At 39.0% G+C, this 24,452-nt stretch overlaps 1 protein-coding gene across 6 annotated transcripts in view; it reads left to right on the forward strand.

Annotated features, from left to right (window-relative positions):
• Positions 1 to 24,452, forward strand: part of LOC108695463 (adhesion G protein-coupled receptor B1) — a 317,736-nt gene that overhangs the window by 105,174 nt on the left and 188,110 nt on the right. For all 6 annotated transcript variants that reach the window (XM_041568042.1, XM_041568041.1, XM_041568044.1 and 3 more), the window contains exon 2: positions 1,685 to 2,493. In XM_041568042.1, the coding sequence (XP_041423976.1) occupies positions 1,758 to 2,493 (736 nt within the window). In that variant the 5' untranslated portion in view covers positions 1,685 to 1,757. The remainder of the gene's footprint in view (positions 1 to 1,684; positions 2,494 to 24,452) is intronic.

Below are 24,452 nucleotides of genomic sequence, written 5' to 3' on the forward strand. Positions count from 1 at the left end.
TAGGTGAGCACTTGGGCGTGTGTGTTTTTAAGTATGTTCAGAGCTCCTTGTGGGTGGGGCTTTATGGATTAAATGCTGAGCGGGCAGTAGCCAATGAGTTATCAGACACACTAAATACAACCAATTGCATGGAACACAGGCCCCTTATTCACAGACATAGACATACTGTAGTAGTGTTTGTCTAGGGGCACCACATTCACTGAAAATTTAAACTATTTTAAACACTCTTTAGGGTCTTAAGGTTTTCTCACAAGCACACGTGGCTTCATATCCTTATGGAATTCCAATGGCCCTTTTGGTCCATTAGTTAGAAATTGACCTTGGTAAAAGTGAAAATCAATAACTTTAATTAAGTGTTTTCTGTAATAATCATAAGTTATTCTTACAGTGTACTTTATTTTAATTGCTATTTATATGGTACAACCCTAGACAGAGCCTAATTAGGGAACAGTGCAGCAGCAGATAAAAGTATGGGGATAGTAAATATCATTAGGAAGAGATGGCATCAGTAGGACAAGGTGGCAGTTGTAAGGAAAGGTCAGACAGTAGGGCAAGGTGACAGTTGTAAGGAAAGGTGAGACAGTTGGACAAGGTGACAGTTGTAAGGATAGGTAAGACAGTTAGACAAGGTGACAGTTGTAAGGAAAGGTGAGACAGTAGGACAAGGTGACAGTTGTAAGGAGAGGTGAGACAGTTGGACAAGGTGACAGTTGTAAGGAAAGGTCAGACAGTAGGGCAATGTGGCAGTTGTAAGGATAGGTAAGACAGTTGGACAAGGTGACAGTTGTAAGGAGAGGTGAGACAGTAGCACAAGGTGACAGTTGTAAGAAAAGGTAAGACAGTAGCACATGATCGCAGTTGTAAGGAAAGGTGAAACAGCTGGAAAAGATCATGATAGCAGGGTAAGAAGGCAACAGCAGGACAAGATGGTGGCAATAGTAAAAGATGGCGGCAATGGCAATATGTTAATATAGACGCCCGTCTGGAGGCCTCAGCAAAAAATGAAGACTGCAAAGTTTAATCTTCAGAAGTATTTTGGCATGACAAACTAACATACAGCGGACACACAGTGTATGGGCACCCTGTGGTTACAGGATCTGCTATATACGTAGTTCCCCTACTGGTAGGGCATGAGAGCAGCAGTTGGAGCAAGTAGGGCAAGACGTAGACAGTAGTAAAAATCAAAAAAAAAGACAATAGGGCAAAATGGACAAACTAGGACAAGATGGAGGCAGTAGGAAAAGATGTTGACAGTAGGAAAGAACCCAATTTGTGACTCTTCAACTTTTGTTGAAATATAACTCCCAGAGCTTAAGATTCTGGATCATAGAGTCCTACTTGATATAAATAACACAAAGGCTGGTCTGTCTGGCACTATCCTCTGCCCAGCTAAATACAGCCCTACTTAGCTGCAGGTAATGAAGCTTCCAACTCTATTTTTTTAATGGAGATATTTGCCACTGAACTAGCATTTCATGAAAAAATAGAAATATAATATTGACTTCAGCATTATTTTGTTTGAAAAAATATAAGCAGCTCGAGACATTTAGGGTTAATCTTTTTTCCCTTTTTTTGGGTACATTTCCAGGTTTGGTGTTTGGCCACAGGGGGGAGCTTGAGCCCAACGTTCCAAAGCTGCTTCATTTTCGCACAAGCCTCATAAACTGTCTCTTTTTTCCTACAGCTGCACCTGTTATGTCCAAGACCTGGCCTCTGCCTGACAATTATTTGGGATTTCAAAGGACCAGAGACCTAGGATGAGGAGCGTTGTATTCCCCCACAGCCTACTTTTCGTATTGCCACTTTTCTTTGTGTGGTCTGCAGCTCACCTTGACTTGGGGCAGAATCCTTGCACTACCCTTGTCCAGGGGAAATTCTTTGGCTATTTCTCCTCTTTGTCTGTCTTCCCCTTGAACTCGTCTTTCTGCTCTTGGATTATACAAAACCCTGATCCCAGGAGGTACACTCTGTACATGAAGGTGTCCAAGCCTTCAGGCATATGTGATCACCAGCAGATACGAACCTCTCAGTTTGACTCATTCCTGGAGTCTACCAGGACCTACTTGGGGATGGAGAGTTTTGATGAGGTTCTCAAACTGTGTGATAGCTCTGTCCCTTACGCCTTCCTGCAGTCCAACAAGCAGTTCCTTCAGATGAAGCAGACCCTACCTAGACATGAGGGGTCCCAGTTGCAGTGGAAGTCTATCCAACCTCAGGAGACCGACTTCTCCTTGGAATATCTTGTTCTGGGGAACAGGAATCCCAGCAAGGCTGCTTGCCAGATGCTCTGCAAATGGTTGGACACTTGTCTAAGCAGCAGTAGCAGCCTGCACCCCTGTGGCATCATGCAGACACCATGCTCGTGCCACGATGGGGAAGCACAGGTGCCTCATGGCGAAATCACAGGGTTAACCAAGAAAAAGGAGGAGTGCGTTAAAAATGGGATTTATCTGGAAAACTGCATAAGCAACTCAAGAGATGGAGCACTGGAGGGTAAGTCCAGAAGTGCATGCAACTTTTTCTCCTCTTTTTTTCTGTGCTTAATGTGATAATAAGACTTAAGTGACCCCCTTGCATTATCTAGCTCTGAATCCGGCTGCTTCTTGTCTGTGTCAGAGAATGGGGTCCTATTGGCATCTCTGGACTAGGATTTGCTGCTGGGCACAAGGCTCCAGTCCAGATGATAAAATACAGGTTTCCAAAAATCATCTGTTATAGAGGGAAGGATGAGTTCAGGTACATCAGATGGTTAATGGGTTGATTTTATGTCATTTTTGTTGTTTTTTGCAGCTGAAAATGCTGAATCCATCGCTGAATATTAAGTCACATTGTTCTGCTAACACTGGCACTGAAAATTCCGACAGTTGCCCAGGAACTGCAGAGCCAATTAGGTCCTTCCCTGGGGGGAGACATAGGGTATCAACGGGAGATTGGGATGCATCAGCTGCAAAGCTTGCACTCCAAATGCAATTATGCTGTGAGTGTGTGTGACGGATGGAATACCATGGCATTACTATATGGGCAGATTTCTTCCCAGGGATAATGTGTGGGTGCCACAGGTGTCCTGGGCACAATGGATTGCGACTCTGGAAAGGATTTGCATTGCTACGAACTGGAATGTATTGTCACTCCCACTCATTGTGTAATTATCTCAATAAAGGGCAAGCAAATTGCTGATGTATGTACAACTGGAATGCATGCATGATGGAAATCAAACTGCTCTGCCGCCAGCTGCTGCCACTTCCAGCTGTGCATCCTGGGATATGTAGTTCATCATAAAAGGAGCTCGAGCACTTGGCTGGTTGTTGAGTATCTGCTTTTCAGCGAATCAGACCAGTGCAACTGTGTTGGATTCTGGTTTTCTAGTGCAAAACTGAATGAATTCCAGATGACTGCATTATACAATGTGTGAGGTGCCTCCATAACTCCAATGGCACATTCCCCAACACAAATATATAATAGAACCCCACACTTAACTTGTAGCATGATGCAGAGAATAATTATGATATGGGATCCTTCTCCCGAAACTCGCTATCAAGCTCCGAATTACGGAAAGGCCGTCTCCCATAGACCCCATTTTATCCAGATAATTAAATTTTTTAAAAATGATTCCCTTTTTCTGTGTAATAATAAAACAGTAGCTTGTACTTGATCCCAACTAAGATATAATTAATCCTTATTGGAAGCAAAACCAGCCTGTTGGGTTTATTTCATGTTTACATGAATTACAAGACTTATTACCGAAATACGGAAAGATTCATTATCTGGAAAACCCCAGGTCCCGAGCATTTTGGATAACAGGTCCCATACCTGTATAGAATGGGCATGTAACAAGTTGAGTTCATGGCTGGTATCTTGGGAGCACACCATGATACTCAAGTCAGTTGACCACCTCCAACTCCAAACCAGACACATACATAATCTATGGGCTGAATGGCAAGTTTGCACCATTTACAGTATCTAAATACATTCTGCAGCAGTACATAGAAATCAGTGCAGTCTGCAGCAGTCATCTAAGTTAACTGTTACCTGTCCATGCATGATGGTTTAGCAGTCAGGGAGCAAAAAAAAAAAAAAAGTGAAAACTATGATACATTTCAGAATTAAGTGCTGCATTTATTAATGGCCCAGATCCAAGTGTTAGAGCTCTAGGGGGTGCAAAATCACTCCCATTATGCATTAAGCACTTGCATCCAGGCATATCTGCATTCTGCACTTCTCTCCAGATTCCAGATCCAGTCTGAGGTGCAGAGCAGAGCACAGAACCAATGGGTGCAAGGTAACCCTATCGTAGGGCAAATGGTACCCTGCATCTGCTTATAGGGGGTGGGAGATCCACCATGTACATGCTCCACCATCTGCTTTTTTCATAGGGCAAGGATTTGCACCCACATTATGCCACCCACATTATGCCACCCACATTATACCCATGATTATGCCTTTAGTTCTCCTTTAAATGTTTACTACATTGATGCCCTTGAATTAAACAACAACTTGGAATGTCATGAACTACTTATATCCATGGGATTTATGCATATGGCACATGTAGTAACACTCTACACCTTCAATACCAATAACCTCTCCCAAAATATGATTTAGCATTTTTGGCCATCATTCCATTCGCCTTGTTTTCCCCATCCTTTGTGAAGAGAAATGAGGTTGTCAAAATAATACAGTGATTTTTCTTTTCTTTTTGTTCAGGGCCCCCTGGGAGGTTCAACCTTTGGTCAGGACCCTTTTTACTCACTACAAGGTTAAAGATCTAGGAAAATATTGGCACATTATTCACTCAGCCATAGATTCCAGAATATCTAGAGCAGTAAATAGGTCTCCACCCCAAATCTTACACATATTGAATTTTTAGATGGATTTGCAGGTGTATCATAGTGAGTAAATAGGTTCTCCCCAAATCCCATCCCCTCCAGGGGGGACAACCCCATAGCTTGGGCACCCCTTCCCTAATTACATGGGGTTAGTGGACATCTATTCAGTGTGCACTATAGAGGTTTCCAGATACTGGGATAATCATTATCTACTGCACTTCCATACTACACCCTGATGTTCCTCTGTAGAGAGAGGCCTCCAGAGTCCACATTCTTATTCCATCAATGTTTTCATTTCCTAAAGCATTCAGGAATAGAATTAACTGAGCAGACCTCTACTGTGCAAACTTGTCTTATACACGCAATCTCTACATGGCTCCTCTGTGTTCATCAGTAACATCAACTAACCTATGCCATTAGGGTGATAATGATCCTCTCTGGGTGCTTTTTGAGACCTTACTTCATCTTCATGTTTGGTGTCATGAGGAATTAGTTTAGAAATGACCCAGGACTAGATCATGCCATTCTAATGGTTTAGTTGGCATATCTGGTTTGGTTAAACATCTAGGAAAAATGGTCTTGTTTACAGGAGCCTCAATCTAGTTTTGTGAAGGCCTTGTTTTTGTTTGCTTTGGCACTAAATAGTCATCCATTGAACTTCTATAAATTTCCCATTGACTAATTTATCAGAATATCTCATCAGAATTTCAAGTTGGTGTTACACTTTAGGAAGAAGGTCTGCACAGGCTTGGATTTGAGGGAAGGTCATGATGGCCTCAGGTGGCAACCCCATAGAAGCTGATCTTCACAGATGAACAGAGGATGAATTTAGCAGGGTTCATTGTAGACAGCAGGAATATAGAGAGCTGGAATGCTGGTTAGTAGAAGGTTGCAGAAGAGTAGCAGGGAAAGGATAAGATTATGAAGGGGTAGAGAGAATGAGACAGGCTTTGATCATGGTGTTGATGTTACTAATGAATGAAATGAAAGAATAAGAGATTACCAAAGTTACCAAGTTTGAATGCTGTAGACTGGACATCCCCAATACACCCATTATACTACCCTCTCAGGCCCTGGACAAACATAACATTTCTGCCTGAAAAACCAGTCCATTATCTCACTTAATGTTGAGAGATTAAGGATTAGTGAATTCCCGTGATTCGCTGCCGGTGAATAAATTTGGAAACTGCCGCGGAAATTCACCGGCGTAAAAAAAAATGGACACCGGTGCAATTTCGCCAAAAACAGACGACGACGTCCAAAAAAACAGAAGGATATATAAAAACTATGTAACTCTTCTGTAGGGGGAAGGGGCCAATTTATGGAAATTCTTGTTGAGGATTGAAATGGCTCCCTTATTGGCTGCCTTCCATTCCCAAGGTGTGATGCTGCTTTATGTGCATTTTACAGACTGGTGGATGTGGTTGCACGCAGCATGATAGCACTTAATAAGTGGTTATTTGCCTTTTCTACAGGAGCCTCTTCTGCCTTCCCACAATTACAGATAGAGAACAGATACCGTGAATTTAAAAAGACACAAATTCTCTGGAATTTCGTAATGAGCTGAAAAATTCTTTGACATTTTATAGTCATAAATCTTAGACTCATCCGAAAATCTATAACGATAAAGAACAATGAAAGGGGAAATGAGATTTTCTGCTCTTTACAGAAAAGGCTTTTTATATGGAGGCTGCTGTGTTTTTCAAAACTACTCACTGGCACAAGCTACAAGTCTGTCCGGTGTCACGTAAATAATGAGCCAGCTGCACTTTCAGACCTGCCCTTGCCGCAGCTCTACAGTAGGATTGCCTTCCAGCTGGTTCATTAGCTACTCAACCACTAAAAATGTAACATGGTGCCAGTTTTATTAATAGGGAGGCCCAGGGATAGGAAGGCTGACATTCTCTTTCTCTCAGCACCCAAATAGATGGAACTTGTGCCTGTGAAAGGGGAGGCATTTGTTACATAGAGCAACTCCCTTGAGTACTTTTAACACTATAGTAGGCTCAACTGCCAGATTGACACATGATGGCACTAAAGATGACTACAAGTAGGTATAAGTGTGTAAGCCATATTAATGGCTGGAATTCTGCATCCATTTTCACCATCTGATCATACATGAGCCCTAAAACATACATTTCATATTTTACAATTCAGTGAGTTTCCTAATGTTCCTCTAGAAAGCATCCCGCTTAGTCTCTATGGGGAGCCAATGGATCTGGGTTCTACAACATATTAAACAGCTTGACAGCTGTATATCCATTTACCTTCACTGGGCTACGGGGTTACTATCGCCTATTTCTCAATGGCTTTTACCAATCGTGTATCATTATTTTTTTAGTGGAAGGAAAATGATTCATATTTGCCAAGCGGTGGCCAAAATGGGCTAAAAGCTTTTCCCAAGTCTGTGGGTGGCACGTTGCATATTATCTCTGCTCACCTAAAGGTTTTATTGTGAATTGTTTTGGAGCAGCAAGCTCATGTTTTGACTTATATTTGGGCCTATTAAAATAATTGTTCTGATCTGGAATTCTAATGGAATCAAGCTGATGGAATTTTGCTTACCATAATTAGGGACATGTGTCCTTGCCAGGACAATTTTTAGAGAAGAGCTATCAAACCCATACAGAGAAGCTTCCCAATCTCACCAAAAACATTAGTGATCTTGGTTTAACTGTCTCAGCCCCAAAGGTCCTTATATGTTAGCAAAAGGCGCTCTTTTCTCTGTACATTTTGGATACATGACATATTGTGTTAATGTGGGACCAGAACATGGAGCACCTGGAAAGGGACCTTGTTATAGCTCAGCATTTCTTTATTGCTGGGTACACGGTGTATTCATTTGTGAGTATAATTAGAAATTCATTTCAAGTAAGGAAACCACGCTCTGCTTCAAATGAATGAACACAATGTTAAATATCAGACAAAGTTGTTTTTTTTAGATAATTATCTCTTCTGATGTAAAGCTAAACAAACTACTTGCAATTGCAAGTCCTGGTGAGTCCTGGTGAGTCTTAGTCTTGGAAGTTACTACAGGTATGGGACCCGTTATCTGGAAACTGGCTCTGAATTACTGAAAGGCCGTCACCCATAGACTCCATTTTATTAAAATATTCAATTTTTTTTCAAAAGTATTTTTTTTTCTCTGTAATAATAAAACAATAGGTTGTACTTGATTCCAACTAAGATATAATTAATCCTTATTGGAAGCAAAACCAGCCTGTTGTGGTTATTTAATGTTTAAATCATTTTCTAGTATGAAGATCCAAATTACGGAAATATCCAGAAAATCCCAGGTCCCAAGCATTCTGGATAGCTGTCCCATACCTGAACCATGTTATATATTGGTTTAAATGATAGCATCATTAGACCATTGCATTGTATTGTGTGATGTCATCAACAAACCATTCAAAAGTTATTAAGATATCAATGACTCAAATGATATATTTTCTTAGGCGATGTCATCAACAAGCTCTTTAGAAATTTCCACCATGTTAATGACACAGTTACATATTGTCTTGAGTGTTGTCATCAACAAACCCTTTGGAAGTTGCTGCCATGTTGATGACACAAATTAAAAATTGGTTTGAGTGGTCTAAGCCATTGCACTGTATTGAGTGATGTCATCAACAAGCCATTTGGAAGTTACTATGATGTTGGTGACTTAAATTATACATCAGCTTAAGTGATGTCATCAAAAAGTCCTTTTGAAGTTAATGTCATGTTGATGACATAAATTATATATTGTTTTGAGTGATGTCACCAATGAGCTCTTTGAAGTTACCACCGTGTTGATAACACAATTATAAACCATAATGACCATTGTATTCCCTTTGGAAGTCACTGCCATGTTGAAGGCACAGTTATTTATGGTTTTGTATAATATCATTAACATGACCTTTGGAACCAACACCTTAGTGATGCAAATGATATATTGTCTTGAATGATATCACCAGCGTGCCATTTGGAACTTACCTTCACACGATAACACAAAACCTGACCCTAACATTTTATATGCAAATAACAGGTCACACATAATACTATAACTATAGTCTATATCTCTGAGAAGGGATCTTAGAATATTTCATTCATTAAATTAAAATCAAAATATAGAACATATCATATATTGGCAAACAGATCGCTTGTCAAATTTGTGACGGCTCCTCCGTGGAGGTAAGATGGGCTCAGACATTTTTGCTTTGGTAGCTAGTCACTTGCAGTTACCCTACTGCCCTTTGGCACATTTGGACATAGAGGGGCAAATTCACTATGCGCCGAAGCGCCTAACGCTAGCGTCAATTCGCTAGCGTTGGGCATTTTCGTTACTTCGCAAATTCAACGGACGCTGGCGTAACTTCACTAGTGTTACTTCGCACCCTTACGCCTGGTGAATTTGCGCAACAGACGTAACTACGCAAATTCACTAACTCGCGCATTGTTCTGAACGCTACCTTTTACGCTAGACTTCCTTCACCACCTCAGACCAGGCGAAGTGCAATAGAGTAGATAGGGATTTCTACAAAAAAAGTTAAAAATTTTTCTAAGTCCCAAAAAACGCTGACGTTTTTTCTATATTATGGGTGATAGGCTGAAAAAGATCGAAAAAATTTTTTGGGGCTCCCCTCCTTCCCCCCTACATTTCCTAACTCATGGCAACTATACAGTGGGCACATGTGTAGGGCAAAATAAAAATTGTATTTGATGTTTTGAAGGTTTCCCAGGCATTTGCAATGCTGCTACATATTCCTCCATTGAGGTGAAGTTACACCTGGCGCAACTACGAATCTTAGTGAATATCCCACAGAGTATTTATGTTGCAATTCTACTGTTTGAATAGGACTGGTGCCAATGGGCTGCAATGTGAAAAGTGCAAGATACAGGTTGCACCTTATTCCCCAAAGTGCAGCACTTTGTAGTCCTAGCTCTGAGTGCAAAGCGCTGAACTCTATATATGTGCTGCTGCATAAGAGATTGTCCCCCACACACCCGTTGCTAGGGATCATGTCTACTCATGGCAGGTGTTAAATACTGGGGTTGCTTACAGCTTTTAGGGCTACACTTGGGGCAAGCGACAGACCAGCGATCACACTGCCTAAAAAGCCTGAATGCATCAATGTCCTTTTATTTTAGTATTTTTTTCTGTTTTGTCTTACAATACTGTAGGTTTTAATTTCCTGCCTCAGAAAGTTAATCAGTGGGGTCTGGAAAGGCCCACGTTGAAATGGAATAAAAGGTCACCATGGTTGTCAGCTTCCATTTGGTATCAGCGGGTACAGCGGATCACCCCAGGGCTTGTTACTTCTGTAGGGATATGATAAACATCATCTTAGGAAGATTAACTCACTCGCAACCACCTGCTGTTCCTCTGAATCTCCTTGGGTTTGTGGAAATAAGATATTATTTAGAAAACTCTTTAATCTGTTCTGCAACAGACAAGAACTGATTTCTACAAACATTATGTGGCAGTAACATGTGTAAGGTTCTTATCTTCAACATATAAGCTCAAAAGCAAAACTTAAATGGGCTACCTACAAATGCTCTGCTACCCTAATCTTGCCAACCTTCTAAATTTCATCTAGCAATGACAATCTTCTAATCTTCCAACTGGCTATGGTTTGGCCATGCTATCAAGATTCTATTCCTTCTATTGGCTAAAGTTTAGTCAAACTTTTTAATCTTCCAATCCTTCGATTTGCTAAAGTTTGGTCTAGCTATGTCAATTTTCTAGTTTTCTCATTGGCTAGGGTTTGGTCTAAGTATGTCAATCTTCTAATCCTTTATTTTGTTAAAGTTTGATCTAGGTATGTCAAACATTTCATATTTAATTTAATTGGCAATGGTTTGGTCTTGCTATATCAAGTTTCTAATGTTTTTGTCGGTAAAGTTTGGTCTAGCATTGTTAAACTTGTAATCTTTCATTGGCTAACGTTTAGTCAAAATTGTTGATCTCCCAATATTCCGATTTGCTAAAGTTTGGTCTAGCTATGGGAATTTTCTCATTGGCTAAGGTTTGGTCTAGCAATATCAGTCATCTAATCCTCTAATTTGCTAAAGTTTGATCTAGTTATGTCAAACTTTTCTAATACTGTGACTGTCTAAATTTCATCTAGCAATGATAATCTTCTAGTCCTCCAACTGGCTATGGTTGGGTCTTGCTATATCAAGTTTCTAATGCTTTTGTTGTTCTAGCATTGTTAACCTTATAATCCTCCAGATGGCTAAATTTGGTATAACAATGTCAATCTTCTAATCCTTTGGCTAAAGTGTAGTATCACTATGTCAAGCTTCTCATGCTTCAGATGGATAACAATGTTTCTAGTCTAATCCAAAGGTAAATTTCTAATCCTGTCAGTGATTAAAGTTTGGTCTAGTGATGTTAACCTTCTAATACTTTCATTTGCCAAAATTTGGTCTAGCTATGTCAAGCTTCTAACTCTCCAATTTAATAATGTTTCTTTCTTAATATTTTAACGTTTGGTCTAGCAACGTCAATCTTGTAATCCTCAAATTTGCTAATTTACTATGTCAGTCTTCTCACACTCTAATTGGCTATGGTTTGGTCTTGCTATATCAAGTTTTAAATCCTTTCATTGGCTAAAGTTTGGTCTAGCATTGTTAACCTTATAATCCTCCAGTTGGCTAAAGTTTGGTCTATGTCAATCGTCTTGGTCTTGGTCTTGATATGTTCCAATTGGCTAAACATTGCTTTAGTCGGATCCTCCAATTGGCTAAAGTTTAGAATTGCTATATCAAGTTTCTAATCCTGTCAGTGACTAAAGTTTGGTCTAGTAATGTTAACCTTCTAATCCTCCAGTTGGCTAAAGTTTGGTCTATGTCAATCGTCTTGGTCTTGGTCTTGATATGTTCCAATTGGCTAAACATTGCTTTAGTCTGATCCTCTAATTGGCTAAGGTTTTGAATTGCTATATCACGTTTCTAATCCTGTCAGTGACTAAAGTTTGGTCTAGTAATGTTAACCTTCTAATCCTTTCATTGGCCAAAGTTTTGTGTAGCTAGGTCAAGTTTCTAACTCTCCAAATGGCTAAAGTTTGGTCTATCAATGTTAAACTTTTAAGTCTTTAATAGGCTAAAGTTTGGTCCAAGTATGTCAAATTTCTAATTATCAAGCTGACTGATGCTTGGTCTAGCTATGTCAAGCTTCTTATCTTTCCCTACTGTCTTTCTGCACATTAATTATCTTATAACTGTCTTGATCTTGACCTACTATGTCTACTTTGTCCTACTATCTCCATCTGTCTCCATCTTCTCCTTTTGTGTCCACTTTGCCTTATTGCCACCATCTTGCCTTACTGTTATTATCCTTCCATACTGTGATCATATTGTCCTATAGTCTCCATCTTGCTCTATGGTCACCATCTCCCTCTACTGTTATTCTTCTCTACTGGCAGCATCTTGCTGAACTGTTACCACCATAACCTATGACAGTACATGCAAAGCCTAGAGTAGCTAATCCTGTTTACAGGACCCCACAAATGTACCTCTGGACACAGTTATTTTTTTCTGCTCTTTGCCATAAAATGAAATATAAAGCACTTTATAAAATGTGTATGATACAGTGTTCCTTGTTCACGCAACTGAAAGTCTATTGACAGTACAAGAACATACAGTCTTTGTAACATACATAAATGCGTTTGCTTTATCAAGGGTATAATATTTTGGAAGTTCTGTTTTTGATTTCTATTATTTTGCTTTCCTGAGTGTTTTTAAATGAACGTATATATCTGCGAGTTCTTGTTTATTGCTGATTGTTAATATGTGAAATGCTTTATAAGCCACTCTGGGAGCTGGAGGAGAAGGCAAACAATTCAATGTGCTCATTTTGTTCCCCAGCTTTTGACATAAATTGTGAGATGTGTGCGATTTTTTTAAAAGCTTCTACTTTGCCACACAAACACTCAGCTTTCTTCGATTGTTTTTCATTTTGGATGCAGTTTATAAAAAGCACAATAATGACAACGGAGTAAGTTCCCGTTAAAGAAATGTTTCTAAGGCTCGGGTCCATGGTATAAGAAAGAATTTTGTTTAAATGGAAATAAAATATGAGAATATGGCTTTTGTACTTTTTCTGTATATTTTATTTATAGGTAGTGGATAGAGCTACCATATTGATTCCCTTAGACAGTACAGTATGAGGGTATAGCTTATTGTGTGCCCAGAACATTCCTTCTCTGTATATTTGTATTTATACATATGGGAGGAGGGAGGTGCCATATTGATTCCCTAAGACAGTACATTATGAGGGTATAGCTTATTGTGTGCCCAGAACATTCCTTCTCTGTATATTTGTATTTATACATATGGGAGGAGGAGGTGCCATATTGATTCCCTTAGACAGTACAGTATGAGGGTATAGCTTATTGTGTGCCCAGAACATTCCTTCTCTGTATATTTGTATTTATACATATGGGAGGAGGAGGTGCCATATTGATTCCCTTAGACAGTACAGTATGAGGGTATAGCTTATTGTGTGCCCAGAACATTCCTTCTCTGTATATTTGTATTTATACATATGGGAGGAGGAGGTGCCATATTGATTCCCTTAGACAGTACAGTATGAGGGTATAGCTTATTGTGTGCCCAGAACATTCCTTCTCTGTATATTTGTATTTATACATATGGGAGGAGGAGGTGCCATATTGATTCCCTTAGACAGTACAGTATGAGGGTATAGCTTATTGTGTGCCCAGAACATTCCTTCTCTGTATATTTGTATTTATACATATGGGAGGAAGGAGGTGCCATATTGATTCCCTTAGACAGTACAGTATGAGGGTATAGCTTATTGTGTGCCCAGAACATTCCTTCTCTGTATATTTGTATTTATACATATGGGAGGAGGAGGTGCCATATTGATTCCCTTAGACAGTACAGTATGAGGGTATAGCTTATTGTGTGCCCAGAACATTCCTTCTCTGTATATTTGTATTTATACATATGGGAGGAAGGAGGTGCCATATTGATTCCCTTAGACAGTACAGTATGAGGGTATAGCTTATTGTGTGCCCAGAACATTCCTTCTCTGTATATTTGTATTTATACATATGGGAGGAGGTGCCATATCGATTCCCTTAGACAGTACAGTATGAGGGTATAGCTTATTGTGTGCCCAGAACATTCCTTCTCTGTATATTTGTATTTATACATATGGGAGGGGGTGCCATATCGATTCCCTTAGACAGTACAGTATGAGGGTATAACTTACTGTGCACCCAGAACATTCCTTTTCTGTACATTTGTATTTATACATATGGGAGGAGGAGGTGCCATATTGATTCCCTTAGACAGTACAGTATGAGGGTATAGCTTATTGTGTGCCCAGAACATTCCTTCTCTGTATATTTGTATTTATACATATGGGAGGAGGAGGTGCCATATTGATTCCCTTAGACAGTACAGTATGAGGGTATAGCTTATTGTGTGCCCAGAACATTCCTTCTCTGTATATTTGTATTTATACATATGGGAGGAAGGAGGTGCCATATTGATTCCCTTAGACAGTACAGTATGAGGGTATAGCTTATTGTGTGCCCAGAACATTCCTTCTCTGTATATTTGTATTTATACATATGGGAGGAGGAGGTGCCATATTGATTCCCTTAGACAGTACAGTATGAGGGTATAGCTTATTGTGTGCCCAGAACATTCCTTCTCTGTATATTTGTATTTATACATATGGGAGGAAGGAGGTGCCATATTGATTCCCTTAGACAGTACAGTATGAGGGTATAGCTTATTGTGTGCCCAGAACATTCCTTCTCTGTATATTTGTATTTATACATATGGGAGGAGGTGCCATATCGATTCCCTTAGACAGTACAGTATGAGGGTATAGCTTATTGTGTGCCCAGAACATTCCTTCTCTGTATATTTGTATTTATACATATGGGAGGGGGTGCCATATCGATTCCCTTAGACAGTACAGTATGAGGGTATAACTTACTGTGCACCCAGAACATTCCTTTTCTGTACATTTGTATTTATACATATGGGAGGAGGAGGTGCCATATTGATTCCCTTAGACAGTACAGTATGAGGGTATAGCTTATTGTGTGCCCAGAACATTCCTTCTCTGTATATTTGTATTTATACATATGGGAGGAGGAGGTGCCATATTGATTCCCTTAGACAGTACAGTATGAGGGTATAGCTTATTGTGTGCCCAGAACATTCCTTCTCTGTATATTTGTATTTATACATATGGGAGGAAGGAGGTGCCATATTGATTCCCTTAGACAGTACAGTATGAGGGTATAGCTTATTGTGTGCCCAGAACATTCCTTCTCTGTATATTTGTATTTATACATATGGGAGGAGGAGGTGCCATATTGATTCCCTTAGACAGTACAGTATGAGGGTATAGCTTATTGTGTGCCCAGAACATTCCTTCTCTGTATATTTGTATTTATACATATGGGAGGAAGGAGGTGCCATATTGATTCCCTTAGACAGTACAGTATGAGGGTATAGCTTATTGTGTGCCCAGAACATTCCTTCTCTGTATATTTGTATTTATACATATGGGAGGAGGTGCCATATCGATTCCCTTAGACAGTACAGTATGAGGGTATAGCTTATTGTGTGCCCAGAACATTCCTTCTCTGTATATTTGTATTTATACATATGGGAGGAGGTGCCATATTGATTCCCTTAGACAGTACAGTATGAGGGTATAACTTATTGTGTGCCCAGAACATTCCTTCTCTGTATATTTGTATTTATACATATGGGAGGAGGTGCCATATTGATTCCCTTAGACAGTACAGTATGAGGGTATAGCTTATTGTGTGCCCAGAACATTCCTTCTCTGTATATTTGTATTTATACATATGGAAGGAGGAGGTGCCATATTGATTCCCTTAGACAGTACAGTATGAGGGTATAGCTTATTGTGTGCCCAGAACATTCCTTCTCTGTATATTTGTATTTATACATATGGGAGGAATTGCCATATTGATTCCCTTAGACAGTACAGTATGAGGGTATAGCTTATTGTGTGCCCAGAACATTCCTTCTCTGTATATTTGTATTTATACATATGGAAGGAGGAGGTGCCATATTGATTCCCTTAGACAGTACAGTATGAGGGTATAGCTTATTGGTGTGCCCAGAACATTCCTTCTCTGTATATTTGTATTTATACATATGGGAGGAATTGCCATATTGATTCCCTTAGACAGTACAGTATGAGGGTATAGCTTATTGTGTGCCCAGAACATTCCTTCTCTGTATATTTGTATTTATACATATGGAAGGAGGAGGTGCCATATTGATTCCCTTAGACAGTACAGTATGAGGGTATAGCTTATTGTGTGCCCAGAACATTCCTTAGGTAAATATTTGTCTTTGTTGCTATTGATTAGAGCTGCCATAGTGTCCTCTTAGTATAAAATAATAGATTGCTGTATTCAGCTATAAGTAGCTGTTGAAGAACATTTATAGAGAAGAACCTAATGAGTCGAATGATGTGGTGCCTATCAGCTACTGATTTGTGTTTAGCTCATTTCTGGTCATTTCATTTTCTTTTTACCTGTAGCCACACATTAAAAATGCCCAGAAAAGATCATTCAATTAGGTCCGTGGAAATTTGGTCTCTGGAAAATTGCTTCTTGGCTTGAGCTGAAGAAATGACTCCACTGTACATGTGAAGGAGTCAAGTGTGAGGTAGAAAGCCCTGCCTTTACTGCGCTCCTTGTGTTTTTATATTCTTTATCAATAGCTGTGCAGCGACCCGGTCACAGGAACTTTCTGTGGGGATTCACTTTCCTCTCAACCCACCTTGGGAAAATACAGAAGATAAAAATAGACAAATCAATAATAAAAAATAATATCCCACAGGAAGCTCAATAGAAATGCTCTACTGAATATTTTCTACAGAAACCAAGAAAATACCATGGAATAAAAACGTTTCCTAGACATTCAAATGTTTTTCTAATTATCTGATTTTGATCATTTTTATAATTAGAAATTAGAAATGTGATCAATTTTTAATTACAATTTCTATATCCAAACCTAAACACCTCATTATTTTTCAGTCTTGTAAAAATTGAGCTTATGTGTATGTTTTTTTCAATACATTTAAATATTAAACAGTTGGAAAAATTTTTTTGTGGCAAATTACTTACATTTGTAAGTTATTTTTGACTACATGTAAAGTGAAAGAACTTCCAGATTTTATTTATAATATTAGTTTATTTCTAATATTTCAGCAATAAAACCTTAGTTTTGAGGGTAACTTATCAATTTCCAATGGTTCAAAGTTTTAACTTGGACATTTTTTAATATATTAGTTATAAAATTATTAGTTTAGATGGTGACTTATTAATTTCCTATAGTTCAAAGTTTTAACTTCAAAAAAAATATTTTTCTCAAATGCTAGCATATTTGCAAAAAAAAACCATTCAAAAAAACATTTTTACATTCATTTATTAAGATTTTGAATATATTTAAAGTTGAGAAACATTCCAGATTTTATTTTAGAATTTTAATTTAATTCTAATATTTCAGCAATAAAAACTTAGTTTTGAGGGTAACTTATCAATTTCCAATGGTTCAATGTTTTAACTGAAATTTTTTTTTCTCAAAAGCTAGAATATTTGCACAAAAAACCTGAAATTGGAAAAACTCAATCGTCAAAATAAAACCAAATTTTTACATTCATTTATTACGATTTTGACTATAAAGTTGAAAAACCTTCCAGATTTTATTGTATAATATAAGTTTATTTCTAATATTTTAGTAATTGGTAATTAAGTGATTAGTTGTGAGGGTGATTTATCAATTTGCAAAGTTTCTTTCTCAAACGCTAGCATATTTGCAAAAAGACTTAAAACTCAATTGTCAAAAAACAAAATCACATTGTTCTATTAATTTATTGAAAATTACTCAAATTATCTTGAATTTTAAAAAAGTCACTTCGGGTTGACTTCATTAGACGCTCACTGGGATTTAAATGTTTCATTTGTATTTTCAATATTCTGTTCAATAAAATCTCGAATTTTGCAAAACCCAAATGTGAAAATATTTAAATTCGTCAATTTTGAATAATTTTCTTGAATTATGTCAACAAATTCAAATTTGAATTTTAATAACTGCTCCGGTTAGTTGAGTTATTTTGAAGGCAGGCTACTATAAGTACAAGCCAAGTATCGTTACAAAGTTGGGTAAGTGAGATAATCTGCAGAACACAAATATATTTTTGTTTCTATAAATTTATGGCCAAAATTTGCCCCGACCAGTAATGCATTACATCCGTGTATCCTTAATGGTTCCCTACAAATTAAGTCTAAACCTGGGCCCTGGTCTTTCTGAAGATAATGGTAAGTCATTCTCTCTGCTTATTAAGGGGGTAGAAGACATTTTTAAAAAAATGAACTATGCCAAACTTATGTTTCATGAATTCCTAATAAATTTAAATTTTCACTACCCGTTGAGAAGCAAAAGCTGGTGGAAGTAGGCTGAAAATGTCCAAAGCCAGAAGGCTTTTCGTATGACTTCCCCTTTCTATACCCCCACGACATCAGATCTGCCAGTTGGAAGCGGCCCATAAATTCCTTTTTCCCACAAAAGTCGTTGTTCTTCTGGGTTGAAATTCATTGGAATGAAAAATGAGCCTTTGGGAATCGTTTCACTCTTCTTCTTAGGAAACAAAACACAAAAACTGACACTTTGTAAGATGTTAAAGTTCCATGAGTGCGACTGGTGTTGGAAACATTTGTGTCTTTAATACGGAGAGAAATGTGTGTAATTGTACGATGCCCCTTAGGTTGGAACCTTTGATCACTGTCTTCAGAACTATCAAACAGTCTGACGAGCTCCTGTGCTGTACTGCCCTCCAGCTATTTCATCCTACTTTATTCTCACACTACTGACTGACTGTTCTCATTTGGTCTCAGCTTTATGCAATAAACTGTATTGTATTATATAACACATTTGGCACTTTATAAACGAGATACTGTACCTTATAAAGATATTAGAAGTCACTGAGGGGTTGTTCTGTGACCATATAAAGGCACAAGGCTGCAGGCTGAGTTATACAGGGAACTCTGAGTATCACTCATGTATTATAAGGGATAATGTACCCCCTACTGTAAATTATAAGGATATTAGAAGTCACTGAGGGGTTGTTCTGTGACCATATAAAGGCACAAGGCTGCAGGCTGAGTTATACAGGGAACTCTGAGTATCACTCATGTATTATAAGGGATAATGTACCCCCTACTGTAAATGATAAGGATATTAGAAGTCACTGAGGGGTTGTTCTGTGACCATATAAAGACACAAGGCTGCAGGCTGAGTTATACAGGGAACTCTGAGTATCACTCATGTATTATAAGGGATAATGTACCCCCTACTGTAAATAATAAGGATATTAGAAGTCACTGAAGGGTTTGCTGAAGCTTGGCTAATACTCTAATACTGGAGAAATTGCACCTTTTACTCAACCGACGTAAAAACAGAGTTTGGGCTTTCCGTGTATCATGTTCTTCTTTATCTTTAATTCAACCTCCTACAAATTCTCTCTCTTTGAGCTTTACACCTGATAACGACTTCATGAAGAATTGATTTGTTTATTAATTTAATATAAGGCTTATTCCTCTGACTCCACCGCTTTTCCTCAGGACTAACAAGACAGTGAACATCTTGTTCTGATCCTCAGAAAAAACGGCTAGAAGTATATTATTGAAGTTTACGTGTGCCGAGGGGCTGTTACACCGGAGGGGAGGGGTAGGCAATGGGTGCACATTGTTAGTAAGAGAGTGGGTGTAGTATTACATTTGAGAGCAGGAGAAAGTCTTCTAAATGCTTCGAAGAGCATTTCTTGAAGATGAAAGTGTCTTGGGAGACGTAAAAGCCCTGCTGTGCCAATAATGAAGCAAACCACGTAATTTTATAATGCAACGCGTCTCACTGTATCTGAGAGCTGGGGAATAACTATTGCTACTTCATCAGTTAGAAATGTGATGTGTGAAAAGAAAAACAATCCCTTTCCGAGCATCTCATTTCACGAGTTTTAGCACAGACAAGCCATAAGGAGTCTGTTGTCTTTACACAGAGGGAAGCAATGGAAAGATCTTCATGTTCGGAATGTTTTTTTCCAGTTCATTGCTGCTTCTAACGCTGGTTCTTTTATCCTTTTTTTCGTTTAGTGCTGTAAAGTTTTTGAGAGAATTGTCGATGATTTGTAAATAAATTATCATATTAAACAGAAACAGAACAAATATGGGCAGGTGGTGGGCCATGAATTATGCAGACATGGTGCTAAAATTGCCAACTAATGAGACTCCCTAGGATTAAGTAACTCTGTTCCAAAACAGTTCCAAGCGTCTTCCCAGCAAATACTTATTTTTGGTGCTCCCGTTCGCCATTAGCGATGAGCGGTTTTTTTTGCCAGAGAGAATTTCTGCAAATATTTTTGTGAAGCTGCAGTAAAAATGTTTTTGCTGTTTTGCAAATTTTTTCACAGTAAAGAGAATTTTTCGGTGAAATGGGACAGGTTTACCATTGGGTTGTTTTTGAGTGATCCAATCAGGTTCGCCATTGGATTGTTATCGAATGATCTAATCAGGTTCACCATTGGGTTGTTATTGAGTGATCTCATCACGTTCACCATTGAGTTGTTATTGAGTGATTCAATCGGGTTCACCATTGGGTTGTTATCGAGTGATTCAATCGGGTTCACCATTGGGTTGCTATTGAGTGATTCAATCAAGTTCACCATTGGGTTGTTATTGAGTGATTCAATCAAGTTCACCATTGAGTTGTTATTAAGTGATTCAATCAGGTTCACCATTGGGTTGTAATTGAATGATCTAAGCAGGTTCACCACTGAGTTGTTATTGAGTGATACAATCAGGTTCACCATTGGGTTGTTATTGAGTGATTCAATCAAGTTCACCATTGAGTTGTTCTTGAGTGATCTAATCAGGTTTACCATTGGGGTATTATTGAGTGATCCAGTCAGGTTCATCATTGGGTTGTTATTGCATGATCCAATCAGGCTCACCATCGGGTTGTTATTGAGTGAATCAATCAGGTTCACTATCAGGTTGTTATTGAGTGATTCAATCAGGTTCACCATTGGGTTGTTATTGAGTGATCTAATCAGGTTTACCTTCGGGGTATTATTGAATGATCCTGTCAGGTTCATCATTGGGTTGTTATTGAGTGATCCAATCAGGTTCACCATTGGGTTGTTATTGAGTGATCCAATCAGGCTCACCATTGGGTTGTTATTGAGTGATAAGGCAACCTAGCATTATGAAGGCCCTTGGAGAAAGTTGGTGAAAGACAGGAATAGATCAGCTGGCTGAGCATCTTGCCTCCACTAAAAATATAAATGACATAAGTACCCTAGTAAGCGCTTTACCAGTGTAGGACTAGTGCCAGTGATAGGGTCAGAGCAAGTAAATTCTTTGTGGTCAACAGGACACCTTGTGTGGGTGAACTTGCACAGACTATGGGTGAGGTGTCCCCTATGTGCAGTACTATGAGCGTGACTTGCAGGGAGGCACCATTACTTTATAATGTTCTGTAATACCAACAAAGGCTAGGAATAAAAGGGTTCTTCAGTCCAATGTGGCCCTTCAGTCCATTATCAGCATATACCGCCACTGTGGTGTTGGTGAGAATAATTGGGCTCATCTCCTACAATAGCTGCCCAACCAACAAACCAGCTGCAGGGAGAATAATACAATTGCCAATAGTGCAAATTTGCCCATACTTAGGAATTACCCCAACAACAGAAACTTTGACAAAAGAAGAAATAAAATCAAATGAAAATGGCCGCCTGTCCAAAAATGTACAAAGCTCTAGTTTCTTATTTAATTTAATTACAAATTCTGGTGGCACAGATTAATTGCTGGTCTCCAAGCCGGTTATGTACGAGACAATTCCCTAGTTCGGCGTGCGGCGCTGCGTGGCTCGATTATCTCCCAAGAAGGATGATGGAAACGAGGAGAATTTGCTGACAGTGGGAGAACAAACATAAAGCCGGAATGTTCTACACAACCTGTCATTTATTCACCACAGAGCATGAACTGTGTGTTTGTTCCTAAAACAACAGACAGGATGAATTTCAACAATATTTCTGTAGACTTGCCAAGGTGCAACTACTGCCATCCTTAATAAAAGCAGCAAAGGAGGCGCCATTTATAGGGATGGTGCATATATATATATATACTGTATATACTAGCTGTGTGTATAACGTCGCTCCTATTTATAGACATAAATGCCACCCACCTACATCTGTGGTCAGTTGGTCAAGCTAAACTCACTTGTCTATTATGGTAGAGTTTAACTAGATATTTTATTGTCCAATGTATCAGAACACAACAGCCTGTTCTGCTCTGGGATCCGACTTCCTCTGGTCCTGATCTGAGTCCAGAAGATGTGGGTGAGAGTAATGATGAGCTGGTTCTCCCAAAGCCCCCTGGAGCAGTTCGTTTACCTGCAGGTTGGACTAAGATGTTGAGCCTCAGTTTCAGTTGTAGACAACTTGTACCCAATTCACAAGAAAGAAAAAACCCTGTAGCCAAAACAGGGGAACCTACCAAAGTCTCTGTAATAACTTCCAGATTGGTAGGTAGATAGAGATATATAGATGGTAGATAGACAGACAGACAGACAGATAGTGAGATAGATAGAGATGATAGATAGATAGATAGATAGACAGACAGACAGACAGACAGACAGACAGACAGACAGACAGACAGACAGACAGATAGATAGATAGATAGATATAGATAGATAATTGAAAGAAAGATAGATAGATGATCATGAGATTTGCTACATACAGGACAGGGTGCAAAGTGCAAATAAACAGGTACAATCCATCCGCAATGTGTTTTTTCACTTTTTGTTCTGCCTACATGTAAATGGATATATAGGTAATTGATCTGTTAGATTGTAAGCTCTGCTGGAGCAGAGACTGGTGACAATGATGAAGAAGCTGAATAAGGTTAATAATAATAATAATAATAATGCTGTGAGCTCTTGGCCAAGGCAATAAGAATCCCTGGGGGGTGTCAGTTATTCCTAGTTGTGGTTTTGTCTTTTCTGCCTGAATTTCTCAGCCGGAACAGATGGGGGAGAAGTTAAGTTGTCCCTGAATACTCTGATGTAACTGGCGACTCTGTACAATGACAGTTGCACTTTCTCTTCTCAAGCTAAAACTAACGAGAAGTGAGAAGCCGCTCGTGTCCTGATCCTTCCGCTGTAGCTCTAGGGCACGAGGCAGACGGAGCTCACGGATCAGAGACTCGGCCAGTTTGGGATGAATTAGGGACAAGGATTTCTCAGCAGTCGTTTCATTTTACTGCAACTGGATTAAAGTCACAATTTACCTTTATCATTCAAAGGGACCTCAGTGTCTACAAAGCTGAAAGATTGTATGCTGTGCGACAAGAGGGGTCACATTTGAATTTGGAAGCAGCCACCAATGATAGGGTTTCCCCAATTTTTGATCTGCTTTAAGAATGTAAAGATGTAGGGCATTGTAATATAATGGGAAACATTCCAACAGAATGCAGGGCAGAACTTAATACCTGCATAATACTTGTGTATGTGTAGCCTTTTAATATATATGAGTTAACTTATGGGCTGTTTCTGCTGAATTAGGGTTACCTGTTCCTACAAAATTGTGCTTAGTACAGGGGAATACCTATTCTGCCATAGCTTTATGGGATCTCTGTACAGACTATGAGCAAACTTAGGGGACTGTTCCTGCTGAATTGTGCTTAGTACATGGAATACCTATGCTGCCATAGTTTTATGGGATCTCTCTGTACAGACTATGAGCAAACTTAGGGGACTGTTCCTGCTGAATTGTGCTTAGTACAGGGGAATACCTATGCTGCCATAGTTTTATGGGATCTCTCTGTACAGACTATGAGCAAACTTAGGGACTGTTCCTGCTGAATTGTGCTTAGTACAGGGAATATCTATGCTGCCATAGTTTTATGGTATCTCTCTGTACAGTCTATGAGCAAATTTAGGGGCTGTTCCTGCTGAATTGTGTTTAGTACATTGAATACCTATGCTGCCATAGTTTTATGGTATCTCTCTGTACAGTCTATGAGCAAATTTAGGGGCTGTTCCTGCTGAATTGTGTTTAGTACATTGAATACCTATGCTGCCATAGTTTTATGGGATCTCTCTGTACAGTCTATGAGCAAATTTAGGGGCTGTTCCTGCTGAATTGTGTTTAGTACATTGAATACCTATGCTGCCATAGTTTTATGGGATCTCTCTGTACAGACTATGAGCAAACTTAGGGACTGTTCCTGCTGAATTGTGCTTAGTAGAGGGAATATCTATGCTGCCATAGTTTTATGGGATCTCTCTGTACAGACTATGAGCAAACGTAGGGGACTGTTCCTGCTGAATTGTGCTTAGTACAGGGAATACCTATGCTGCCATAGTTTTATGGGATCTCTCTGTACAGACTATGAGCAAACGTAGGGGACTGTTCCTGCTGAATTGTGCTTAGTACAGGGAATACCTATGCTGCCATAGATTTATGGGATCTCTCTGTACAGACCATGAGCAAACTTAGGGGACTGTTCCTGCTGAATTGTGCTTAGTACAGGGAATACCTATGCTGCCATAGTT

The sequence above is a fragment of the Xenopus laevis genome, chromosome 6S (assembly GCF_017654675.1).
Source record: "Xenopus laevis strain J_2021 chromosome 6S, Xenopus_laevis_v10.1, whole genome shotgun sequence".
NCBI classification, from domain to species: Eukaryota; Metazoa; Chordata; class Amphibia; order Anura; family Pipidae; genus Xenopus; species Xenopus laevis.